We start from the raw sequence: 27546 nt of genomic DNA on the forward strand, positions 1-27546 counted from the left end.
CTGAACTAGTCCAAATGAACGGTAATTATTGTAGTATTATAATAACTTATTGCATCATTATACGTAATAGATATTTAACTAGTCAATTAAAGTAGCAACGGAACTAGACGTTATAAATAGTAAATATGAAATTGTTTAATATGTAGGTGCTCAACTCGCTAGTTGTCACACACGGACACTATCCAACCATTGAATAGTTGGATAGTCTATCCAACTGGCCCTTGGATAGACCATAAATTGACCATAAATTGCCATTTTCAATTCCTCTTTCAATTCAATTTCCTTGGATAGACTATCCCTTGGATAGTCTGGCTATCCCTTGGATAGATAGATAGACTGGCTCTTGGATAGACTATCCCTTGGATAGTCTGGCTATCCCTTGGATAGATAGATAGACTGGCTCTTGGATAGACTATCCCTTGGATAGTCTGGCTATCCCTTGGATAGATAGATAGACTGGCTCTTGGATAGACTATCCAACGGGTGCGGAGACTGTTCCATTTTCTTTAAGTAAACAAAAACAATTTTGTAATCGGCTGGACCCACTTTAAAATACAACTGTTTCATCGTCTGAAGTCGCTGACAACATCACACTTCTTGCCCCCCTTCATCTTCTCCGGTTCGAGCCCCTCTCCCTCCCTCCCTGTCAAATGCCCCCCACCACCACTTGACCCCCCTCATCTACCCCCCTCCCCCCCCCCCCTCCAACCACCACCACACGACCCTTCGCCAACACACCCAATTGAGAGTAGACATACTTCCAGTACTAACAGAGAGGACCACCTAACAATAGTGGCCAGACATGGGAAGCTGACATATATGGCTATGCCATATATGCCATATATGACATATATGGCATATATGGCTATTTACAAACCTGACACTATCAAAACAGACTATACATACCATGAGACCGTTACTACAATAAGCAATATTGGCATGAAATCCTCACAGTGTGAGGAATAAAAGTTTGGAAAAAAAGTGTGGAGGTTTGCCACACTATACTGAGTCAAAAGAACAAAGCTTGCAGCCAAGTTACGATAACATAACTAATGACCCTAGAAAAGGAGTAGCATGAGGGGGATATGATCACTTGATACAAAATACTGAGTTGAATAGACAATGAGAACAAGGACAGGAACTTGAAAGATAGATCATATAGGCGAAGAGGTAAGATAAGGTAATTATGAGGAGATAGCGCCAAGCCCGTATGCTAGCCAACAGGACACAGGCGGAAGCTGGAAACGCAAATGTGTCAATGACACATAATGAAATGCGACACACAACACGAACGAACGACAGGAAAGTTTAAAAAAGTTGAAAACGAGGAGGAGCCCGCCAAACACACACCTAAACTACGACGTTGGTACAACGTTCGAACAAGTTTTAACACCTCCTAACCAGTCATAACAACCAATATAGCAAGTTGTAACACCGTTCTAATACGTCATAAACACGTTAAGCCAAGATGTAACAACTTTATTACAAGTTGTAACAAGCGGAAAATAGACAGTTTCGGTTTGTGTTTCCAGGGAGGTGGGACGGAAAACTTCTGTAGTGGGTCTGTATATACGGTTAGTAGGTTCTAAATGTATTTAGATCACAGTCTGGCACTGTTGCTCCTTGAATACCACAGTGACTGGTGAACACAGCCTGGCTGGGCTGTTGTTCTACCTATGGGGCTGAACAAGAGCCCCATAATGGAAATAAAAATGACCCCATAGAGAAAATGGCTCTATGGGGCCATTTTCCAGAAATCAGCAGTAGAACTGGCCCCAGGGTTACAAGTGTGTGTCTGGGGTAAGTTATGAACCGGGAGGGAATAGTTAGCAGCTGGGTTAGTACAGGCTATGATGGTCAGCCATCTGCATAGCCAGAGATAATTTGGGGGGGGGGGGATAAGTGGCAGTGAGGGGGGATGGGGAAGGGGGGAAAGGGGAGGAGAAGGGGGGAAGGGGAGGGAGGGAATGTGTTCCTGGAGAGTACGGCTGGTGATTAATTCACTTGCGTGAATAATGAGGAATGAAGCTGGTCTTGAGAACTCGCGGCCGGCGCAAGCAACCTGTTAGTGCACCCAACTCGCACACACCCAGCAGCTTGAGTGAAGACAGAGGGCCCGCTCCAGACAAGGACAGAGGGCCCGCTTCAGACAAGGACACAGGGGCCGCTCCCGACAAGGACAGAGGGCCCGCTTCAGACAAGGACACAGGGGCCGCTCCAGACAAGGACAGAGGGACCCGCTCCAGAGTAGAAAGTTACTTAATGACTGAACAAGAGAGACTGGTGTTATTAACACTAACCCTCTACAGTACTTATACCAGCCTCTTGACACCACCACCTTCTGTCCACTTTCTCTTCCCTTGGCTATACCGACTTTTCTTAACACAATTCATGGCTGCTACATCTCTTCCCTTCTAGTCTGGCACCTTTGACACCCTGGTGGAGTGGGCAGTGCCACCTCCTACACTGCATGACACGGGTTTGTGTCAAGAGCTATTTATCAACTATTATGTGACACCACCTGACAATTAACCCCTTGTTGTGTCGTTCCTGAGAAGATGGTCCTAAGTGTAGGACAGAGGCACACACGCACACCTACACGCACGTGCGCGCGCACACACACACACACACACACACACACACACACACACACACACACACACACACACACACACACACACACACACACTCAGAGGCCTCCGAAGGGGCCTCGCGGCTAAGTGGACAGCGCTCGGGGGTCGTTGTCCTAAGGGCCCGGGTTCGATTCCGGGCCGAGGGAGAAACAAATTGGGCAGAGTTTCTTTCACCTGATGCCCTATATTCACCTAGGAGTAAACAGGTACCTGGGAGTTAGACAGCTGCTACTGGCAGCTTCTTGGGTATGTGTGTGTGTGTGTGTGTGCGCGCACACCACATGACCCAGGTGGGACCAGAACCACAGTACCCGCTGTACTAGACGACCTCGTGCTAAAATGTCGAGCCCAAGTGCTGGAGCTCAACCTCCCGTGAACGAAGCTGAGCAAGAAGAGCCCGGCAAGAAGATGCAGGCAACACACCGCTGGCCACACACTGTCAAACTGGCGGTAAAACATGTGAGAAGTCGTGTGTGTAAGTTGTCCATGGAGTCAGAGGGAAGGTTATTTCACGGCTGTTGGCGGCGGGTAACTGGTTGGCCGCTTGAAGCCGCCCACATGGCTGGACCTTGTTGCTTGTGGAAGGTACCCAAATGGTCCACACCTTGTGGAAGGTACCCAAATGGTCCCACAGCTTGTTGAAGGTACCCAAATGGTCCACAGCTTGTTGAAAGTACCCAAATGGTCCCACAGCTTGTTGAAGGTACCCAAATGGTCCCACAGCTTGTTGAAGGTACCCAAATGGTCCCACAGCTTGTTGAAGGTACCCAAATGGTCCCACAGCTTGTTGAAGGTACCCAAATGGTCCCACAGCTTGTTGAAGGTACTCAAGTGGTCCCACAGCTTGTTGAAGGTACCCAAATGATCCACAGCTTGTTGAAGGTACTCAAGTGGTCCCACAGCTTGTTGAAGGTACCCAAATGATCCACAGCTTGTTGGAGGTACCCAAATGGTCCACAGCCTGTTGAAGGTACCCAAATGGTCCCACAGCTTGTTGAAGGTACTCAAATGGTCCCACAGCTTGTTGAAGGTACTCAAATGGTCCCACAGCTTGTTGAAGGTACCCAAATGTTCCCACAGCCTGTTGAAGGTACCCAAATGGTCCACAGCTTGTTGGAGGTACCCAAATGCTCCACAGCTTGTTGGAGGTACCCAAATGCGTGGAGGAGGGATGTTCAGGGGCTTGTAAGAGATTTTGCAGGAGTTAATTGACTGTTTATAGGTAAAGATACAACGATTGTATGGCAGGAGATGGTCAGGTGTTTGATGAGTGGTAACTAGGTTACCCTAAATGTTGACTAACGATGTCTAGATTAGATAAAACTTTACTTGTAGATGATTGTGAGTGAAGTCAACATGTCGTACGTTGGCGTGAGGTCAGTGAGGCGATAAGGTCGACAGACAGCTGAAAACTACATTTTTACAACAGTTCAAACTACCACTTACATTCGAATTACGCGTCCTTACGTGTCAAACTGTCGTGAGCTTTCTCAATAACTATCCAATTGAAAAGGATAATCAATGACTCAGCAGTATTTTCGGAAATCCTCGAATATTTGTTTTTTTGAAGCAGAGAATATCCGGATAAGATCTTGCAAGATGCCCAGGATCTTGCAGGATGCCAGGGACCTTGCAGGATGCCCGGATTTTGCAGGATGCCCAGGACCTTGCAGGATGCCCGGATTTTGCAGGATGCCAGGGACCTTGCAGGATGCCCGGATTTTGCAGGATGCCAGGGACCGTCCAGGGACCCTGGCAAGGGACCAACCGGTTACGACACACAGAGTGACCATTCATAGACACACTGATTCTTCTAGCAGTGTTTACATCTCCGGGAGCCTCGGTGCTACGAAGTGAGATTAACGATCTCTGGGGCTGGTTAAAAGATACTTTCGGATCTCATCCATATTCTAAATATTCCCCCACGGCCTCCTATCTCCCCTTGGCATGTAGGAAGACACGTCCATCAGTGATGCTCATATTAGGACAGAGTTCTCCCACAGATAGGAAGACCAGGTCTTGGGTGATCTAAAGGAAGTTTAGCTGTAGTCTCATATGAACACATTCTCAGGCGTGCGCATCCAGTACCATAGAGAGGACATCCTAACTGTTCAGTAATACGATATTGAGCATTCCTTCCCCCGCCTGGCCAGGAGGCATGTCACGCTCGTCCTTCCTAGAAGATGACGTTGGTATTTAACACACGCACAGCACGAAGAAAATTATGAGAAGCAAGGAATTAAGTAAATAAAGGAGGAAGAGAGGGAAAGAGGAGGAAAGGTGGGAGGAAGGAAGGGATCCCAAACACCAATCAACTGCCAAGGGCAAAAATGAAACAAAAATCATGTCATCGATTCCCCAGAGTATCTGGGGCGTCACCCAGAGGGAGGTAATTACCGTTCGATGCTCGTTAATTGGTGCTGCTGTTCCTTATGTCGCCCTCGTTATCACTCCTGACGAGTCGGTTTGGCTCGCTATACTTCTCCGAGCGCTCGGCTTTACGGTCCCTACACCGTTGGGTGCTCGCTGAAGCAAGCAACTGGCAGTCGAGAGGGGAGACTAGCAGTTACAATTTATTCTCTGTTAGCCAAACATTCTACTTTGGCGTGCTACCTACTTACCTGGTTGATGGGGTTCTGGGAGTTCTTCTACTCCCCCAAGCCCGGCCTGAGGCCAGGCTTGACTTGTGACAGCTTGGTCCAACAGGCCGGTTGGCCCTACTCACCAGGCAGTTGTCCTGGGACTGTTATAGTTGATGATCGTTAGGGGTCAACTTGAGGTTACCATAATAGGTTACCATATATGTTGTTATGTTTAACACATGGTAACATCCATGATACCATCCATAACATAACTTGCATTGCCACTTACAATAATCTCATCACTACTTACATCATCACTACTAGCACCCATATCATCACCCCGACCATCATCACTACCACCACCTACGTCAATACTCGCATGACTCGTCACATCTGTTGGTCAATACTACCAGGACTATAATGAAAAAATAAGAGGCAGGGGTTTTTGTATGATATTTTTGGCCTCTCATTCTGTGATCTTACTTCAAAAGGAAACTATGAAAGGTGTGTGTGTGTGTGTGTGTGTGTGTGTGTGTGTGTGTGTGTGTGTGTGTGTGTGTGTGTGTGTGTGTGTGTGTGTGTGTGTGTGTGTGTAATCATATGTTCACTTCATTAAGACAACAATTAAAATATACACAGCTACAAACGCGATAGGGGGCATAGAGGAATTAATTAACACAGAATAAGGAGGTATTCTCAGTTTACAATATCTAAGCCCACAATAGTGTGTTAAATCACTGATAATAAGACCCTCTCCTTCCTCCTCCTCCTCCTCCTCCCGTAGTAAACAAAATCCAAAAAATAACTAGACAAAAATAAACACTTCAATCTAAATATTTATTAAATTGTTTTCTGCAAGGAGAATCTGAAAATTGGATGTTGGTGTTGCGCTCTTTTCCCTATCTTCCCCATCCTCTATCCCCTATCTATTCTATCCCTCTCTCTTCTATCTTCGCTACCTCTTCAATCCCCCCTTTCCACCCAACACTCGCCTGGATCCATCACATTCACCTAACCCTTCGTCTCCGCCAATCTCTCCTAACCCAATCCACAATTCCATTATGACCAAGCATCAGATTTTATATATATAGTGTCAAAATTAACATGTACAGACTCCTAGCTGCACGGTTGCTGTGTGTACCAAAACGTGCGAGCAGGGTCGAACGCTAGCTCATGAACCCCGCCTTACCAGCTTTTAATTGAATTGTCTAATGTAATGATTCCCGACTCTTCTGTTTCTGGCGATGTGTATGGGTGGAGAGGGGGGGGAGATTGATTTTTATAGGCATATTTATTATATTTGATAAAAGATGGGAGAAACCGTACGTGTGAAGGAAAGATAGATGAGGAAGGGACACAGGTTAAGGGAAGGTGGAACAGGAAGAGAAACATGTGAAGGGAAGTTGGAAGAGATGGAGATTAGAATGAAATAAACATTTCAGGAAAGTAAAATGCATATTAAGTGCAGGTTAATGCCACCCAATCCTTCACTTCTCTACCCCACCAACGTTCTCCCCTAATCTCCCCTCTCCCACGAGGACTCCTATACAACACGTCTCACTTGCACTCCTCTCCCACCACCACAATTCCCCTCCCCCCCTCCAGCCTCCCTCCCGTCAGCCACCCCCTCCATCAACACACATTTCCTCCATCCAACTGTCAAGAAACTCTGGAGCATCTCTCATTTCCCCATGATTGAGGACAATGAGAGGTGTGAGAAAGGAAGGGGAAATACACCACCCGGCGTTTGCTTTTTCTCCCCCTCACACTCCCCATCTTCCCCTCACTCTCGCCATCCTCACGGGGGAAAAATCGGCCATGTGAGGGGAAGATGGCTCTTCCTTCATTACTAAAACCTTTTTGACATTCCTCTCGCATTTATAATAAATATTCAGATACAAATAATTGGAAAGAACTATTGCTAGAGACTCCTACCACGACGACACCGTCTCCCATATGCACTCATTCTCACCCGTCTCTTCTCCAACCCCCCCATTCCAGGGGCCAGATTCACGAAAGTACTTACGCAAGCACTTACGAACCTGTACATCTTTTCTCAATCTTTGGCGGCTTTGTTTACAATTATTAAACAGTTAATGAGCTCCGAAGCGCCAGGAGGCTGTTTATAACAATAATAACAGTTGATTGGCAAGTTTTCATGCTTGTAAACTGTTTAATAAATGTAACCAAAGCCGTCAAAAATTCATAAAAGATGTACACGTTCGTAAGTACTTGCGTAAGTACTTTCGTGAATCTGGCCCCAGAGCGGTTGCTTCCCCCTCCAGAAAAAGACAAAATACTGATCCTGGTCGCTCCGTGCTAACTTCCATCAGGGGGCTGTCAGCAGAGCGGCGTGTTTCCCGGGGCATTAAGAGCCTCTGATGCTAAACCTGACTCCCTGCTCATCCTCACGGGGAAAAATCGGCCACCCTTCTTCTCCACGTGGCGGTGAAATCAGAAAAATTGGAGCTCATCGTTGGGGGAAATCGAAAACCTTCACTCGTCGTGCAGTAACGAGCGGCGGCCTCCGCTTACCGCGACGGCAAACTCTCTTGGAGGTTTCTGATCGGTTTAAAGAAAGTCTCCAATCATCCACGAGGAGAGCAGTGTCGCGTAGCCCACGCAGTCAGATCAGGAGTTTTCAAAACATCCTCAGCGGTTACAATTACTTCCCTTGTCGCTAAGGCAATCTTGTATCCTCGTCTTGAGAAAATCGAAGTGTCTTAATCACCTCAGCGATAATCATTAGTTTCCGGTCAAATTGAGGGAGAAAACTACTGGCCAACAGTAGTTTGGAATGTATTGATATGGCCAACAGTCGAGACCATCATATCGAAATCTAGCCTTCATACTGCAGCACTGTCTAGAGCGTCCAATCATAATGACGGGAAATCGGTGGCGTCTTCACTTATCCAATCAGCGTGAAGCATGTCGGGAGAGCCGCGAGAGATCGTGCACGAGATGAGCTGTAGTGTGTTGTGGTTGTGACGGGTTCCGGTAGAGGGAACGTCTATCTGGATCTGTGGGTGTTGCTGGGGACAGTGCAAGGGTGCGAGGGACACTGACAGACTGCTCGGGGGATGAGTGAATGGGAGGGGAGAATGGGAGGGAGGCAGGAGGACGGGGTAGAGAAGGAGGAAGGAGAGGAGGAGGACGGGGTAGAGAAGGAGGAAGGAGAGGAGGAGGACGGTTGAGGTTGAGACAATCCCTTGATCCTGTAATGATATAAGCCAAAACAATCCTCCTCCTCTCTCTCTCTTCCCCCTTTCCCTGCTGGAGGTCACTGTACCAGCGAGAGACCTTAGTGGTGCTGGCTGTCTGAGCTCTGAATGCAAATGATCAAACCTAGAAACATATGTAAACAGTTTTAAGAATATAAACATGTACTTGACCGTAACAGATTTAAGGATGTTACCGACAGATCCGCGTGAGTAGTAACAGACAGATGGGTGACTGTTAACCAACGGGAGGCTAGAAAGCAGAAGCAGGAGTGTTTTCAAACAGGAGATGGTGAAGACATAACGACTATCCCTCTCACCAGTTAATCAGCTGCACCTTGATAACATACTTGAGCTCACGCAACACGTCTGTTGCAGCGTAATTACGCCACTTGTGGGGGAATTAATTTCCTTGCAATGTTTGCAATGTTAATCAAAACGAATTTTAGTTATTAAACGCCAATACGCAGAGGCACGAAGAGCCAGTGGCTGCAGGAGAGGAGGAGGAAGGGGAGAGGGAAGAGCTGACAAAGGTGGGGAATAGGAGAGGATGAGAGAAGGAAGGAAAGGGGAGAAAAGGGAGGGGAGGATAAAAGAGGAAGGAGAACGCGTGCAGGTAACGATGAAGACGTTTAATAGGGTAATTATCAGGATAAAACGCAAGTCACTATGACTTTACACTTGGAAAGAAGTTGAAGACAGACTAAGAGCTGCGATATAAGGAAAGGTGCCCAATTACTTGGACCATTGGGGATCGAACGCCGGCTCTGCAAACAGTGAGGCAGGAGAAAGAAGAGGGGGAGATGGAAAAGAAAGCAAAGTTACTGTTGGGGAAGACAGTTGCAATGTTGGAAGAAAAGATATCGAAGGTAGGCAAGGTAATTATAAGTAGAAAGCGTTTTTTGCTTTTTTGCTTTCAGGTGCTTCTTTCACCTGAATAAGGCACAGGGGAATGGAGAGGTTAGAAATTGGAAATATAATACGAGTTATGAAAGCAGGCGGGCTGTCCGCCTTGCTGACACGATGTGTGGGTGATGGCAGCTAAGCTAAGCTTGTGAGACAAAAGATTATTGATTGTATTTGTGTAGGTGATTGTGTGTATATATATATATATATATATATATATATATATATATATATAATATATATATAGGGGGGTACCACCTCTGGTGCAATTATAGGGACCCACAGCCTCAGAGAAGGGAACAGAGCATTCAGGGAAAACCTTGCCATTTAACTCTGAATACGTAAGTGTTCGCATTATAAGATATATATATTCGTAAGAGCATTATATATATATATATATATATATATATATATATATATATATATATATATATATATATATATATATATACACATATATATATATATATATATATACATATATATATATATATATATATATATATATATATATATATATATATATATATATATATATATATATAAAATGTACATGTATGTATATGTGAACATGTATATATAACATTAATAATTGTGTAACTAGCGTCAAAAGATTGTTATTTGCTTAGCTAAACGAACTAGAGGGTTTAGTTCCTGAACCGATTATGTGCCTCTGTAACTCTTTACACCACCGCCCACGGGATGGGTATGGGGTGCATAATAAAAAAAATTGAAATTGACTAAGCTTGCTCTCTAGCGTCAGGGGAGTGTGAGTGTGTGAGAGGTTCTTCTCATGTGTTTCACCATATATGGATGTCTATAGATGAATACTGTGTAGCATTCATATATACACACCCTGATGTTTCCACACATGTTTTAATGTTCTGTTTAAGGGTCTTTATTGTCTTGTTTATTGATTTATTGTCTTGTTTATTTTGGGAAACAGGGTGGAGAGGGAAGGGCTAGTGAGTAGCGAGACTCTAGCACCGCCCGATCCTCTGGCTCTATACCGTGTCCTCTGGCTCTATACCGTGTCCTCTGGCTCTATACCGTGTCCTCTGGCTCTATACCGTGTCCTCTGGCTCGACGCCGTGTCCTCTGGCTCTATACCGTGTCCTCTGGCTCTATACCGTGACTCCCCTGGCTCTACTGACTCTCCTCGCTGTGTGAGGAGTCAGGAAAGGTGTAATCCGTTTCTCTTGAGCTTGTCTGGTCGGGTGGCTTGGCCGCTTCACTCGAGACTGAGCAACGCCCAGATCACAGGGCGATGGCGGGACTGCCCTTTGAGAAGTAAGAAATGTGGTCAGTGTGCGAAATGATGGACTGGGGTCGGAGGGGAGACATTTTCAACTTTTCCACATTTTTTTTTTAACGTACGTAGGTACATCTCCATTTATGCAGCTAACTCTGTACACGAGGGATTACTTTGTGTCGAGAACCAGCTAAAAATCCTAGCCAGGATGGTTAGTCACAGAGGGCCATGTGATCTTGCACTAGCAAATTGTCGATGTATTATGAGGATATCATCCTGAACACGAGAGTGGATACTGTAATTGCACAGTTCCAGATTACTCATACCGGCAAGTCTGAAGGGTCTAATGACCACAGATCTTTTCCGCCTTTCCCACGGGGAGCCGCTGCATGTGTGGGTGGGCTGAGGTTCGTGAGGAAGGAAACCTTGTCTTACAGGAAATGAAGATCTGCAAAATTTTCTCCTCTCCTCCAAGGTAGCGAGATTGAGTTCTCTTAACCCGTCTTGGAAGCGTAACCCTGTTAGTTCTGGCACTAATCTTCACAAAGTACGGGTTCTAGACCGGTGCTGCATATTCTAGTACTGGGTCTTGAAAAAATTCTTAATTAGACTTTTAACAGCCATTCTATTAATGGTTACCATATGTTGTCGGCGTCACTTGATTACCTGTTGACGATTTCGACAGTTCTACGACCCCTCAGCCTGGCTGACTGCCTATATAGTCTGTGCGGCTATTTGTCGTCGAACCCTGAAAGGACACGTGGTCACTAAGTATAGCAAGGCTGATAGACTGTAACTTCATCAGAAACATATCCATAGTTCCTTTTTCAAAGCTGCCACTGTCGTACCAGGAACATTTATAATATTGCTGTCATCAATGAAGATTGCTATAGCCATTGCCATCCTATCCGTTCCATTAGTGCTGCCAGATGTAATTTATCGGTAACACAGGTTCCATTAATATTACCTGATGTACTTTATTGATCCCACGAGGTACTTCCGCGTTCCCATTTGGTATTCTGAGGGCCTGCTACTTAACCAATAAATATAAAGATTGAGTTTTCAATCATACTGTCATGTGTTATCGTGAGTGTTCTCGACTGTTGCCACGGGTGTTTTAACCGCTGCCACAGGTGTTCTCAACCGTTGCCACAGGTGTTCTCGACCGCTGTCATTAGTGTTGCTCTAATGGTTGGGTGTTGAGCCGTACCCAGATCAACAGGTGGCGACTCTCAACAAATAACGCGATCATCCTGACTCCAAATAGAATCAGAGAGATAAACAAAAAAGGGGAAAAAGTTTAGCGAGAAGAAGAAAGCTTAAATCGATTACGAACTTTCCTGGAAAAGTCTGGTGGAATTCCAGCTTCTTAAATGGTCACAGAGAAAGCCAATCACTGCTGGAGGAGGAGGCATATAGGGTTCGTGTCTGGGGTGGTTCCTTATAAGTGAGTGTTGTTATATTTATATATATTTATTACATGTATTTGTTAATGTAAAACGATGCTGTAATGCCGAGGTCTGATTAAAACTTGTGGGGGCCTCTGTTAATCCTTTTTTGCGCTACCGCTCACAGGATGAGTATGGGGTGCACAATTTGAATTAGCTATCGGGTTTATTATGTTGTGTAACTGAAGGAGTCTGTTATTGAGTTTTCGAGAAAACTTAAAAAAAATCAGTCTATGTAATTTTTCTTAAATTGTGTAAATGTTTTATTTCGTCTGTTAAACAAAATGATAACTATAATAGTCATATAATGACTATTTTTCATTAGGTAATATTTCCCTCTTTTAGCATAAATAAATATGTATACATAGCAATAAATTTCCAAAATAAGAAGACTTTGAATAATTTTAGGAATAAAATTATTCCCCCAAACACAATTATCACAACTGAACTCGACATTTTCGGAAAGAAGAATTTTTCCTCTTTTTTTAACGTCATTCTATCAGGTGCTGGTCCCCGTACACCAGGAATGTGCGGCATCTTCCCTCAAGTCACTCCAAGACACAGTAATCCTCCTCGTTCTTGGGATTCCCCACTCCGTGATACAATTTTTTTTGTGGCCTATCAACAAACGTATGAATGCAATCAACCCACCTAACCTATCGAGGGCAATGAGAGAGTGGGCTGTTGCCGCTAGGAGTCCGTTTAACCAGATTTACTTTGAGGATTGTGCAGGAATAGTTATGTTATGATTATTATAATGTGTGTGGCGATAATGGGACAGTTTACTCAACCAGAGACCCCGGGTAGTGCCAACACCCAGAGATTAAGGGGAAGACAGGCTATTATCCCTACACACACACATACATATGAATGCAAGGAAAGACAGGCTATTATCCCTATATAGAGGAGACAGAGACACCGCAGGATATTATCCCTACATGCAGAAGGAAAGCTAGGCAGGAAGTTCTATTCCCATAATAAATAGGAGTGCTTATAAATCCTTTCCTACAGACGCGGGACTTAAATCTCTCTCTCCCCTGATCACGATCAATTGCCTCCCCTTCATTCTCTTCACGAGAGCTGGGTTCCCATTCTCCCCTTACACTGAAGTATTAAACCTGTCACTCTTCTTATTAACCGGTTTCACTGTGTACATTTGCGTCCTCCATCTCCCCTCCGCAATATCTTCTGTCATCTTCCTTCCTTCCCTCCTTATCTCCTCCGTTATCTCTCCCCTCTCACACACTTTTACCACATGCTTCACTTTCTCTCGCTTACGCCATCTCGCTCCTTCCTTATTCTTCAGTCATTTGCTCTCTCCCTCCTTTCCCTCCAACTTTCTCGTTTGATTTTCATAGTGCTTCTTCGGCCCTCTCTTACTCCCTACTTATATATCCCATACGGCTTCCCGTCTTTACTTCAGGAGGACATTCTCCTCTCTTGTAGCAGCCTTCCCTATTATTTATATTTCTAGGACGTGGATGAAACATTTGCACAGTGGCGATTCCAACGGAGTTCGTCAGCGACGCACTGTTCCAGAAATGTTCGATCGTCATCAGTTGTGAGTCATGTGATAAATCGTTTATTTAATTCATAAAAAGACAATTTAGCCTTTCGTTGATGAGGACGAGCTGCGTAACCAGCAGGATTCAATGAGTGAACTACCCAACGAGAACCCAGCTCTTGGTCAGTGAGTCTGACACTCATGAATCACCTCATGTTAAAGACTATTTAGCATCATATGCGGCACAGAACAAGCTTAGATAACATTCAGAGCCTATGAGAGAAGAGTGAGCCAATACTGGTTAGGAATCGGTTATAGCTTTATGCAACAAATTACTTAGTAACATGATAGACGTGGGATAGTTGGATTGTTTCAAGCGTAGGTTAGACATACACATGAATGAGTTTGTGTGGACATAAATAGGAACTCGCTCGTATGTGCCACTAATAGCCCATCTGCTGTTACCTATAATCTTACATCCTTATGTTAGAAATGGGTGAAGAGGATTATAGAAAAAGAACCGAGTGACGTACAAAGAATAAATGGAAAGAACAACAGTTAGCTAGATCACACGACTGTGTAAACAACAGCACAACTTGGCGCTCCTCAGAGAAAGTTGGAGCCTCACTCACCTGTGTGACTGCAATTAACCTTTGCTGCACATACGCGTGGCAGGTACTTCTTCCCCTCCCTAGTTGGGGTCCTGCCCCCTCTCTCAAGTGTCCTGTTATTAACACACAATGAACTCTTGACACACTTTACGGCCGCACAGCTCACAAAGTTGCAGAGAGCGTGAGATTCTGAGGGAGAGTGATGGTGAGGGAGAGTGAGATGGTGAATGAGACAGTGGTGGTGAATGAGAAGGCAGGCGTCATGAGGAAGTGTACTCACCAAATGGTGCTTGCGGGGGAGTTGAGCTTCGATTCCCTGGCCCCGCCTCTCAACTCAGAATTCTGGAATTCAAGTGTCCAGAAAGTGGCCCAAACTTGAAGACCTGAGAGTCCTAGTCTTGTCAATCATCCCTTCGTCACTTTTATCTTGCACTATCATTCTTCATTATGTTTTATCGTCTCCTTCTTCACCCCAGCTTCTATGTTTCTTAATTTGCATGACTCCTTCACATTTTCTTTCTTACCTCATCTTCTTATTCCGTTTTTTACTTGGTTTTCTATATTCCTTTTCTATAATTCTGAAAATGTTTGGCTCTTCTTCCTCCATACTCTTTCCTCCTTCCTTCCTGCTTCCCTATTATACAATTCTTTTTAAAAATCCGAATCACTTATGCTTTTATTTTCCCATTTCTTCATTATTCCGTTTTTCTACCTCGCTTCCCTATTCCTCCCTTTCCCTTTCCTTGACTCAGCTATTCGCTACGGAGTGTATTGAGCAGGTCACAACTGGCAGCTGCCCTCAGGACTCAACCTGAGAGCAGCGTCAGGTGACGACACTTGTCTAAATCACCTGCTTTCTGTCCTCATTAGAATACCCGAGGGAGTGCCTCACCTGGGCCACCAGACGTCAGGTGGACTGATTAGGCTGTTAGTCCCTCTCGTTGTGGAGCTCTGCGGCTCGTTAACAGGTGAAGGGATTAAACAGTTGGCCCCCGTCGTTGTTAAACCGTAGAGTTTAGTAACAGGGGTACACAAGACAAAGATGGGTGGGTGGAGTGTACTTTTATTGGACTACCAGAAAGTTCTCTCCACAGTACTTCACTTGAGATTAGTGCATAAGATTGAGACACAACCAGGAGTAAGACAGACTCAGCGAGAAGAGAGACCTAAGAGTGGCGGAAAGTTACCAGTAGTGGGTAACACAGTGGAAAGAACAAGGACCAGTTCTTGGACAATGATTCATCTGGCATTTACGTGTCCACTTATATGAACAAGCCGCCTGTACATGGCGGCTTTATTTACGATTATTAAACAGTTAATGAGCACCGAAGCACTACGAAGCTCTTTACTAAAAATTCAACCTTGGAGTGTGAAGTTTCAAACCTTATAAACTGCTTAATAAATATAAGCCAAGCAGACATGATTGTTTTAAGATGTACAGATTTCGAAAGTGGATGAGTAAATGTTTGATGAATCCTGGCCTTATGAATCCTGTTTAAGAGATACAGGATGCCGGACACAGGAGAGAGAGACTACCCTCCTTGAATCAGAGAAAGACCTGGGGGTTGATACACCAAACCTGTCCCAAGAAGCCCACACCAAATTAATATCAGTTGCATTTGCAAAGCTGGTCAACATAAGCATATGAACAGAATCGTTCACGATCTTGTTCGTATTATGCCAGACCAATTCTGGAAATGCGGCACTAATATAAAGTCTTTATCTCGCTAAACACAAAACAATGTTGAAGTCGATAGACATGGCACCAAACTAGTCCCAGAGCCGAGTGATACGAGTCTCAGGAAAGACCACAGGAATTAAACTTCACGTCACTGTTTGAGAGAACAATATGGGGAATTATGATCACCAAATACGGAATAGAGAGGACAGAAAAGGCCAGACTATTTATCATGGGTGGCACGCGAACATGGAGTCACAGATGAAGCCTGTGTACCTGGAGGCAGAAGACCCCCTCCAGGGCCTCCAGGTATCTCGTGCATGGAGCCGAGGCACAGGACCAACACCAGGCGTGAAAAATGGCCACTTAATCGCCATAAGTAAAACTGGTCATAAATCTAACGTTTCCCCTCCCCGAGACGGCGTCCTCGCGTTGACAACGTAATTAAGGGAGGAGCCAGGGTGGCTATATCTTTTAGAACACCCTTCCCATCTGCTCTAAATTCCCCCACCCTCTTAACATCTGTTCTACCTTCCCATCTGCTCTACCTTTTCCCCTTCCCATCTGCTCTACCTTTTCCCCTTCCCATCTGCTCTACCTTCCCCTCTCCCTTACTCTCACTCACTAGCTACCATTCTCTTCTGCTCTACATTTTTCTCCCATCTACTGCTTCTCACTACTTACATATCAGTGACCACGGAGTAGCGAGGTCTAACACTGCTTACCTCTCTCTCCTTCACCACAACATGAAGGTGAGGTGAAGGGGCTGGGGCAGTATATTGTATGTCGAGAACACGACAAAACCTATCGGCTATTGATACAGATAATGGCTCCAAAGAGCCTCCACTTACGGGCTCACCGTAGCCCGTGCTACTTGGAACTTTTTGTTACGAGTAGCTGAATTTAAAATCACAACAACAACGACAAAACGTTTCGGGCTATTTATGCCCATGCCACCTTGGGGTGGCTTAATCTTCATCAATCAACATGTAACCATTCGGACTCTGCCTTTGATATGTTGACAAGGCTCAACGAAACGCACTCTTAGTGTCAGACTATATACAATTGGAAAACGAACTTTGGAGAGTTCATTATTCAACTTCCTTTTCTAGTGAAAAAAATATAAGAAAAATAAAGGAGATTTGGTCATAAATCATCCATTTCACCATTTCTGTCATATTCAATAATATGAAAATGTGTAGTAAGTAACCCTAAACATGATTTATGCAGAATCAGATATATTAATTTTACAACTTAATTCTTTCTTCAATTCTGCATTTGTAAATGTAATATCATTTAGTGAATCCCTTTACAGTGTATTAGAAATTATTAGAAATTAGTGTGCATTAACAAAACAATAAGTGCTAAAACGTGTATTTAAAAACTTAATATAACGAATAGTATTCCCAATTACGTTTTGGGTACTTTTAAATTTAAAAAGAATAAAAATACTTTGCAATAAAAGTACTTATAAAAATCCACAAAGGAGGATCAGACTCGGTGGTAGACCCCAATATGTACACAAATATTTACAAACTTACACAATCGAATCACAATAGTGTGACAAAACAATGAGAAACTCTGTGGAACAGGACGGCGGAATGCCACACCAGAGGCACGCCTCACCCATGCTACGACGCCGGTAAAAACCCACCATCCAGTTCAAAACATTATCCAAATATACGTTTTCCAGGTGGTGAAGGAATCACTGTAATCTGAAATATTTACAAAAAAAAGCTACAGGCGGAGGAGCAGTAAGCTAAAGAGTAAACAGAACAGCACAAGTGCAACAATAGCAAGAGGGAAATGCAAGACAGAACAAGACGAAAATTAGTAAGGCACAAATAAACACATAATAACACAAAAGAAACACACATGGTTAGGAAACGAGACAAATATATGATACTAAAACAATCCTAAATACTAAGGGTCAATAGTAATATCAATGTAGCGTTACGCACAGGAGTGGATAACTACGTTACGGTAAGCGGGGCCAGCAATCAGCGCACACAACAAAGGACGCTTCTAGTCGTCTTCATCCCTACCGCCGCACTCAACACACCGGCTCATCAGACATCACATTTTTTAATGTTCTCCCTATTTATTTCTTCCTGACATGCTACCACCTTTTCTTTGTATTTCTGGGAAACTAAAGGGGCATGTGATTTATAGACGTTCATTCTCTTTTTTTTTCTCTTTTGAGAGCTATCATGGTTTTCAGTACCGCTACGGGAAGCTTATTTACAACTACTATAGGCAGCAAACCAACTGTTGCTAAGCAACAAGAGGACATTAACATCGCTACAAAGGTCAGGACTGACATCATTTGAAGGGACTATGCAGGTAAGGTCACGTAAGGACAATCGATTTTTAAAAAGGGTATCTTTCATTATGACGGTATCTAGGATAAGAAATTAAATTCTGATTAAATTACAGGTTGTTTTGGGGAAAAAGGTCCATTGGCAATCAGGATAAGGAATGCTGCGGGACACCCAGAGGTTGTACAAAGAGCAAGGGAGACACCCTCTGGGTGTAAGAAGACCTACGAGCTACGTAGAATCTCCCATGAAGTGCAAAATAAATATATATTTTAACCCCCCTCCCCCCGAAGCTGGAGGCAGCAGACTGTGTTGGGTGGGGACAGAAGAAGACACTCACACTCCACCATGAATAAAGATGGTTCACGACCACATGGCTCTGGGAAAGAGGTCCAGGTCAGGCCATGGACAATTATAGAACTTAATTTTGATCAATATTTTAGTAAGAATGACCTGGGAGGAAGGGAGGGAGAGAAACTTAAGTGAAGCTCGCTACTGGATGGGAGAGGACACACCTGCACACAGATACATACGGGTTCTGGCGCGAAGGTGGGCCAGAACCCACCTTCGAAGGTGGGCAAGGTGGGAGAGTTGGTGGGTGGGATAGTGGAGAGGGGCCAGTGGAGGCGGTGTAGCAGGAGAAAATCTTGGGCTGGATATGGGATAGGCCGGGGATGGTAGGTAGAAGATGAGGCACTGTCACCTCACAGCCATCACTGAGTGGGATGGGCAGAGTGGGTGAGAAGGAAGAGTGAGTGGTGTGGCCAGGATAGGTAGTGTTGGTGAGGTAAATAGTGTGGGCAGAACTGGGCATCAACATGGGGGGGGGGGGTAGGCGGGCATAGGGGGGGGCATGACGACATCTATGCCACAACGCCGCGCGCATGCCAACACTCAAGCCAACATGCCACACTACCCTTCAAGTCACTTATCTGAAAATGGCCGCTAACTATTGCTCTAGCTATGTTGTAAAAATATCACGCAACCAAAAAAAGAATAATTAGCATGGCCAAAAAATGGGACAAAATGCACTTGGTTTTCGAGTCATACGATGACGTAAATATGGAAATACTTAACCCTCTCCTTTTCCAGATTTTAGACAGCAGGTCGACTTGCCTGTTAAAAGAGGATAGAGTTATTAGTAGGCACAGGTAGAGGGTCATACATACCCATCTATCAACTTCCTAACTACCCTAAAAGACAATTAAAAAACAATATTCACAACATACAATAGTTATAATAAAGCGGCGAAACTTCACAACATATGGTTATTATTGTTTAAAGACAACCCTGATAGCGCTTCAGAGGTCATAAACGAACTAACAATTCCAAACTAAGCTGCCATGACTGAGGAAAAATGAACAGGTTTCGTAAATGGACAGTCAAGTGTGTGATAACTCCTGGCCCCTGGCTCCTGCGAGACCGCTGCTGACTGCATCATGCTGTATACTCTTACACCATACAACACAATACACAAATTCCCTGAAAAGCATGCACAGGTGATGTTAATTAATTCCATCATAAGGAATCTTCCTAACAAAGTGAGAGAGTATTGGGGTATCATCCTCCTGTGAGGTGTGGAACCAGAGGGACTGACACGGATACATAAATGCATGCGCAAATGTTGAAATGATATTGACAATTTAAAACCAAGTGAGAATTCATAACACTAAATTGAAATTAGAATTAATGTAGATTTGGAAACAAATAGCCAAGAGTGGGTTTAACAAGAGGGTTGAGGATGGATGAAACACGGTGTCAGGTCCACTGAAATAGCCACCGTGGCCACTTTTAGGACTATTCTAAGTAGATGTAAGGTTAAAATTGATTGTATATAAGGAGGGAAGGCTGAGGTTATAGAGAGGGAGTACAGAAGTCACAGAGAGGGACTAGGGTCACAAAAGGTGAGGATATCTTGAGATGATTTCGGGGCTTAATGTTCCCGTGGCCCGGTCCTCGACCAGGCCTCCACCCCAAGGAAGCAGCCAGTAGCAGTTGTCTATCTCCCAGGTACCTATTTACTGCTAGGTAACAGGGGCATCAGGGCGAAAGAAACATTTTGCCCATTTGTCTCCGCCTCCACCGGAGATCGAACCCGAAACCTCAGGACTACGAATCTGAAGCGCTGTCCACCTAGCTTGTCAGTCGCCGGGGAATGGTGTGGAGGCCTGAAACAAAACAAACCAGGTGACGGGCAGCCGTGTGTGTCAGGCCCACACAGTTGGACGGAGAAAGTGGACATTCTCAACATTAGCGTCGCCTGGACCAAGCTCCGTCAACGGAGATAGTAACCCGAGATCAGCTTAACGAAGCAAGACCCAGAGAGTAGGAAAGAGAGGATTATCACAGCTATTACATATCGACAGTGACCTGCAGTGGGTTCCATGAGTACTACTTCCCAAACCCGGCCTGGGGGCCAGGCTTGACATGTGGCGACTTGGTCCAACAGGTTGTTGCCTGAAGCCCCCCCCCCCCCTCCACAAGTCCACGGGCATGAAAACCTGCCAAGTCTACAACGTAACCTGAGGCTAAGCCATCAGCCAATGTACATTTAATCAGTGTTCTTAACCCGCTACAAAGAATGTCATAAGTGGGGTTCTTATAAAGATTAACGGAATTTAAATTATAAACTAGCCAGAGAAGAAAAACTTAGAAACTCTTAATATCAACATGCCGTCCAGGACCCGCCATCTAACATACAAAAATAAATGGAAATAGATTCTTGTATGGGCACACGTTCGCTCTTAACACATTCCCCATCAGCTGCCTGGCACAGAGATGTTACCAGCACAGGTCACCCAGGTCAGTAAAGGTCAGTAAAGACACTATCACGAGTGATGACCATCACTTTCAATGTTGTTAATAGCTAAATGAACATTCCCACAACCACAGTTTATACACACATCCAATGTTCCTTAGAGATTTACAAAAGCTCAAATTCCTCTAAAATATGTCAAATTAACCAATAACAAAACATTTGTGTAAAATATAAATGTTGCTATACTTCTAAAATACTGAAAGTATCCCTCGTGTTGGTTTTGTTGGCCCTTCGGCCATGAAGATGCAGAATGAACCCAACGCACTCTCAGCCCATGTTGTTTAACTAAAAGTTCCAAGTAGCACGGGCTATGGCGAGCCCGTGATAGACTTATTCATCTCAGCCCAATTTTGTCTTCTTTTTCTGCCTCTGTTGCAGGGATGAGACAGGTCTGGCGCTGGGGCCATGCACCACTCCTCAGGTGACTGGGAGGACAGCGGAGGTCAAGAGACAGTAACTGGTGTCAAGCTCTCCACAGACGGGCAAGAGTTGCAGGAGTCATGGCCGTCTCATATTTCAAGTTTTTATGGACCAAACTTACTGGAATAAAAAAGTTCCAGCGACAGCGAGGGACGGAGAATATTCAGAGAGTTCGGAGGAGTAAGGAAAAATGAGAGAGAGAGAGAGAGAGAGAGAGAGAGAGAGAGAGAGAGAGAGAGAGAGAGAGAGAGAGAGAGAGAGAGAGAGAGAGAGAGAGAGAGAGAGAGAGAGAGAGAAAGCTCAACAGGTTGATACATGGGAGATCAGGTCAGGCGATGATATGAAGGCTCTGGCACACTATTAACCATTGGTTCATCCTGCTCCTTATATGCTTGTTACTTATATTTAAATAAAGTTCATTCCTTATGATTAACAAAATACGTGTGTGTATGTGTGTGTGTGTGTGTGTGTGTGTGTGTGTGTGTGTGTGTGTGTGTGTGTGTGTGTGTGTGTGTGTGTGTGTGTATGTGTGTGTATGTGTGTGTGTGTGTACTCACCTAATTGTGCTTGCGGGGGTTGAGCTCTGGCTCTTTGGTCCCGCCTCTCAACCGTCAATCAACTGGTGTACAGATTCCTGAGCCTATTGGGCTCTATCATATCTACATTTGAAACTGTGAATGGAGTCAGCCTCCACCACATCACTTCCTAATGCATTCCATTTGCTAACTACTCTGACACTGAAAAAGTTCTTTCTAACGTCTCTGTGGCTCATTTGGGTACTCAGCTTCCACCTGTGTCCCCTTGTTCGCGTCCCACCAGTGTTGAAAAGTTCATCCTTGTTTACCCGGTCGATTCCCCTGAGGATTTTGTAGGTTGTGATCATGTCCCCCCTTACTCTTCTGTCTTCCAGTGTCGTGAGGTGCATTTCCCGCAGCCTTTCCTCATAACTCATGCCTCTTAGTTCTGGGACTAGTCTAGTAGCATACCTTTGGACTTTTTCCAGCTTCGTCTTGTGCTTGACAAGGTACGGGCTCCATGCTGGGGCCGCATACTCCAGGATTGGTCTTACATATGTGGTGTACAAGATTCTGAATGATTCCTTACACAGGTTCCTGAACGCCGTTCTGATGTTAGCCAGCCTCGCATATGCCGCAGACGTTATTCTCTTTATGTGGGCTTCAGGAGACAGGTTTGGTGTGATATCAACTCCTAGATCTTTCTCTCTGTCTGTTTTATTAAGTACTTCATCTCCTATTCTGTATCCTGTGCCTGGCCTCCTGTTTCCACTGCCTAGTTTCATTACTTTGCATTTACTCGGGTTGAACTTCAACAGCCATTTGTTGGACCATTCACTCAGTCTATCCAGGTCATCTTGTAGCCTCCTACTATCATCCTCTGTTTCAATCCTCCTCATAATTTTTGCATCGTCGGCAAACATTGAGAGGAACGAACCTATACCCTCTGGGAGATCATTTACATATACCAGAAACAGTATAGGTCCAAGGACTGACCCCTGCGGGACTCCACTTGTGACGTCTCGCCAATCTGAGACCTCACCCCTCACACAGACTCGTTGTCTCCTGTTGCTTAGGTATTCCTCTATCCACCGGAGTACCTTCCCTCTCACTCCAGCCTGCATCTCCAACTTTCGCACTAGCCTCTTGTGTGGCACTGTATCAAAGGCTTTCTGACAATCCAAAAATATGCAGTCTGCCCACCCTTCTCTTTCTTGCCTTATTTTTGTTGCCTGGTCGTAGAATTCAAGTAACCCTGTGAGGCAGGACCTGCCATCCCTGAACCCATGTTGATGCTGTGTTACAAAGTTCCTTCGCTCCAGATGCTCCACTAGTTTTTTTCGCACAATCTTCTCCATCAGCTTGCATGGTATGCAGGTTAGGGACACTGGCCTGTAGTTCAGTGCCTCCTGTCTATCCCCTTTCTGTGTGTGTGTGTGTGTGTGTGTGTACTCACCTATATGTACTCACCTATATGTGCTTGCAGGATCGAGCATTGACTCTTGGATCCCGCCTTTCGAGCATCGGTTGTTTACAGCAATGACTCCTGTCCCATTTCCCTATCATACCTGGTTTTAAAATTATGAATAGTATTTGCTTCCACAACCTGTTCCTGAAGTGCATTCCATTTCCCCACTACTCTCACGCTAAAAGAAAACTTCCTTACATCTCTGTGACTCATCTGAGTTTCAAGCTTCCATCCATGTCCTCTCGTTCTGTTACTATTCCGTGTGAACATTTCGTCTATGTCCACTCTGTCAATTCCTCTGAGTATCTTATACGTTCCTATCATGTCCCCCCTCTCCCTTCTTCTTTCTAGTGTCGTAAGGCACAGTTCCCTCAGGCGCTCTTCATACCCCATCCCTCGTAGCTCTGGGACGAGTCTCGTTGCAAACCTCTGAACCTTTTCCAGTTTCATTATATGCTTCTTCAGATGGGGACTCCATGATGAGGCGGCATACTCTAAGACTGGCCTTACGTAGGCAGTGTAAAGCGCCCTAAATGCCTCCTTACTTAGGTTTCTGAATGATGTTCTAACTTTTGCCAGTGTAGAGTACGCTGCTGTCGTTATCCTATTAATATGTGCCTCAGGAGATAGATTAGGTGTTACGTCCACCCCCAGGTCTCTTTCACGCGTCGTTACAGGTAGGCTGTTCCCCTTCATTGTGTACTGTCCCTTTGGTCTCCTATCTCCTAGTCCCATTTCCATAACTTTACATTTGCTCGTGTTGAATTCTAGTAGCCATTTCTCTGACCATCTCTGCAATCTGTTCAGGTCCTCTTGGAGGATCCTGCAATCCTCATCTGTCACAACTCTTCTCATCAACTTTGCATCATCCGCAAACATCGACATGTAGGACTCTACGCCTGTAAACATGTCGTTAACATATACAAGAAATAGAATTGGTCCCAGCACCGATCCTTGTGGTACTCCACTTGTTACTGTTCGCCAGTCCGACTTCTCGCCCCTTACCGTAACTCTTTGGCTCCTTCCTGTTAGGTAGTTCCTTATCCATTCTAGGACCTTTCCCCCCACCCCCGCCTGCCTCTCGAGCTTGAACAGCAGTCTCATGTGCGGTACTGTATCAAAGGCTTTTTGGCAGTCCAGAAATATGCAGTCTGCCCAACCATCTCTGTCCTGTCTTATCCTCGTTATTTTATCATAGAATTCCAGAAGGTTTGTTAGGCACGATTTCCCTGTCCAGAACCCATGTTGATGTTTGTTCACAAACCTAATGTTCTCCAGGTGTGCAACCAGTCGTAGCCTAATTATTCTTTCCAGTATTTTACAGGGGATGCTTGTCAGTGATACAGGTCTGTAGTTAAGTGCCTCCTCTCTATCTCCTTTCTTGAAGATCGGCACGACATTTGCCTTCTTCCAGCAACTGGGCAATTCTCCTGACATAAGTGACTCATTAAAGATCATTGCCAGAGGCACGCTGAGGGCCTGTGCTGCTTCTTTTAGTATCCACGGTGATACTTTGTCTGGTCCAACTGCTTTAGTTGCATCTAGAGTTGTCAACTGTTTCATTACCTCCTCTGCTGTCACCTCTATATCTGATAGTCTTTCATCTAGGGTAACCCCTTCCAACAATGGGAGCTGCTCAGGCTCGGTAGTGAACACTCCATGGAAACTGGCATTCAGTGCCTCGCAGATTTCCTTGTCACTTTCAGTATATGCCCCCTCTGTCTTCCTTAGTCTTGTCACTTGGTCGTTCACCGACATTTTTCTTCTTATATGACTGTGTAGTAACTTAGGTTGTTTTTTCGCTTTGATTGCAATATCGTTCTCATAGTCCCTTTCCGATGTTCGTCTTATGTTAATGTAATCGTTCCTAGCTCTGTTGTATCTGCTTCTGTTGTCCTCTGTTCTTTGTCTTCTGTACTTCCTCCACTCCCGCCTGCTGGCCATTTTTGCTTCCTGACACTGTCTATTAAACCATGGGTTATTATATTCCTTCTTATTTTTTCCCTTTACCGTTGGTATAAATCTCTCTTCGGCCTCCTGGCATTTCTGTATGACTAGGTCCATCATATCTTGGACTGTTTTTCCTCTAATTTCTTCCTCCCACTGCACTTCACCCAGATAGTCCCTTATCCTCATATATTCCCCTTTCCTGTAGTCAGCTCTCCTTTCCCAGATCTCTTGTCCCATGGTCATAATTTTGAATTCCATCATGTAGTCAAAGACTAGGACACAATGGTCACTGGCCCCTAGAGGTATTTCATGCTCTAAATTCTCGATATCTTCTACGTTCTGGGTGAAAATCAGGTCTAATAGGCTCGGTGCATCTCCTCCTCTTTCCCTTGTGTCTTCCTTCACATGTTGTGTCAGGAAATTCCTGTCTATAACATCTACTAATTTTGCTCCCCACGTTTCATCCCCTCCATGGGGATTCCTTGATTCCCAATTTATCTCTCCATGATTTAGGTCCCCCATGATCAGCAGCTTCGCTCTCATTCTGTGGGCTAGTGTTGCTGCCTTCTGCAGTTCATCTATACATGCTTTGTTGTTGTCATCATACTCCTGCCTGGGTCTTCTACTGTTTGGTGGGGGATTGTAGATTACCATGATCACAATCTTCCTCCCATCTACTGTCAGAGTTCCATGTATGAAGCTTGTGCACTCATTGGTAACTCGATTTCCCAGGTCTTCAAACTTCCATTTCCGCTTTATTAGGAGTGTGTGTGTGTGTGTGTGTGTGTGTGTGTGTGTGTGTGTGTGTGTGTGTGTGTGTGTGTGTGTGTTGCCTGAGCTAAAGGAGGCTCAGGAAAAGATCCTGCTGAAGGTCACTTTCCGATTCCCCTTTCCTGACAGCGACCGCGAGAAATGTGAAGATTCCTGTATAGGCAGCAGAAGTGGCTCATCCAAATCCTTCATCACGTCAATCTACTCGGCAGTCAGCTATCAAGATTAAACGGTTTTACGCAAGAGGAGTGAATCCTTTAATGCACGATATTACCCCTAAGGCAATCTTACCCTTGACACCATTATCAATACCATTCAATTGTGGATTTAAGGCGGGCCTTACGTGATCGACCTGGAGGAGGATTGTCATCGTCGACAGGTACTGCTTGAAATACTTTTGGGTCTAATTACGAATAAGTAGTATAGGACAACTTAATATATCAGAGGAAAAGTATTATGTAAAGACATTAGGTAGCAGTAAACATTAGTATATTTACATCTAATTACAAACAAAGGGGAATTGCGTTACTTAAGTATCCGCGAATGGTTACCTGTCTTATAGATGGTCGCACAAGCAAAAATTAATTATGAAACAAGTTGGCATTCAATTCGACTTCATTTTACGCAAATTGTTTCCTATACTTAACAGCTTGATTGACATTGATCAGTTTTCTCTGGCTAACACTGCAGCAGATACATGAAACATAAGTGTCTTGAATTGACTAGAGGGATTTCATTTAAATACCTGCTTTAGGTCGATTTCAGAAAGCAAGATGCATCCATAATCAAATGACATTGATCAGTGTGCCAAGTACAACATTTCTTTAAGAGTTAAGATGCGGGTAAAGAGATTTCAGGCATCTCGCCTAAGACTGGCCATTACGAAGGCAATCCCCGCTGTTAATGCTGCCTGCAGACTAGTACAAGGAAACACAGGAACAAAGTTAGCCAACATGCGGTCCCGAAACCTGGAGATGTGGTATTTATCGTAGAGGCAAATGAGGACAGAATTAGATCTGGAAACATTATATTTGCCACATTTCAATCCTTCCCTCGCACCATCTGTCCGGTCCATCACTAATGGTTGATACCTGGTTGATGGGGTTCTGGGAATTCTTCTACTCCCCAAGCCCGGCCCGAGGCCAGGCTTGACAATGGTGATCACTATCCAGGAATACTATGCGACGTGGCCAGGTGTGACCTGGTCAGTCTTAAGGAGGGCCCCTAGTAGCTCCTTCACCCCAAATGATTACCACCTACACACCCGCATTTCCCCAAATGAAGAATGATGTTAGCGATGGTGTCGCTGCTGCTGTTAACGCCACTTCCGTTCTAAACGTGATTACGCATCCGATGTTGTTACTGTCGAGAGTCCAACTGTATGGGTCGATCGCAAAACACAGTCGCTTCACCGTATATTCGTTACGTAATATTTAACTCGATCCCACTTGGAC

At 44.7% G+C, this 27546-nt stretch overlaps 1 protein-coding gene across 1 annotated transcript in view; it reads right to left on the reverse strand.

Moving 5' to 3' along the window:
- The window catches only part of Fas3 (fasciclin 3), an 875420-nt gene that overhangs the window by 405178 nt on the left and 442696 nt on the right, over window positions 1–27546 (reverse strand). Inside the window, exon 2 of the mRNA XM_045746864.2 lies at window positions 19228–19266. Coding sequence (XP_045602820.1) covers window positions 19228–19266 — 39 coding nt within the window. The remainder of the gene's footprint in view (window positions 1–19227; window positions 19267–27546) is intronic.

Source organism: Procambarus clarkii, chromosome 41 (assembly GCF_040958095.1).
Source record: "Procambarus clarkii isolate CNS0578487 chromosome 41, FALCON_Pclarkii_2.0, whole genome shotgun sequence".
In the NCBI taxonomy this organism is placed as follows: domain Eukaryota; kingdom Metazoa; phylum Arthropoda; class Malacostraca; order Decapoda; family Cambaridae; genus Procambarus; species Procambarus clarkii.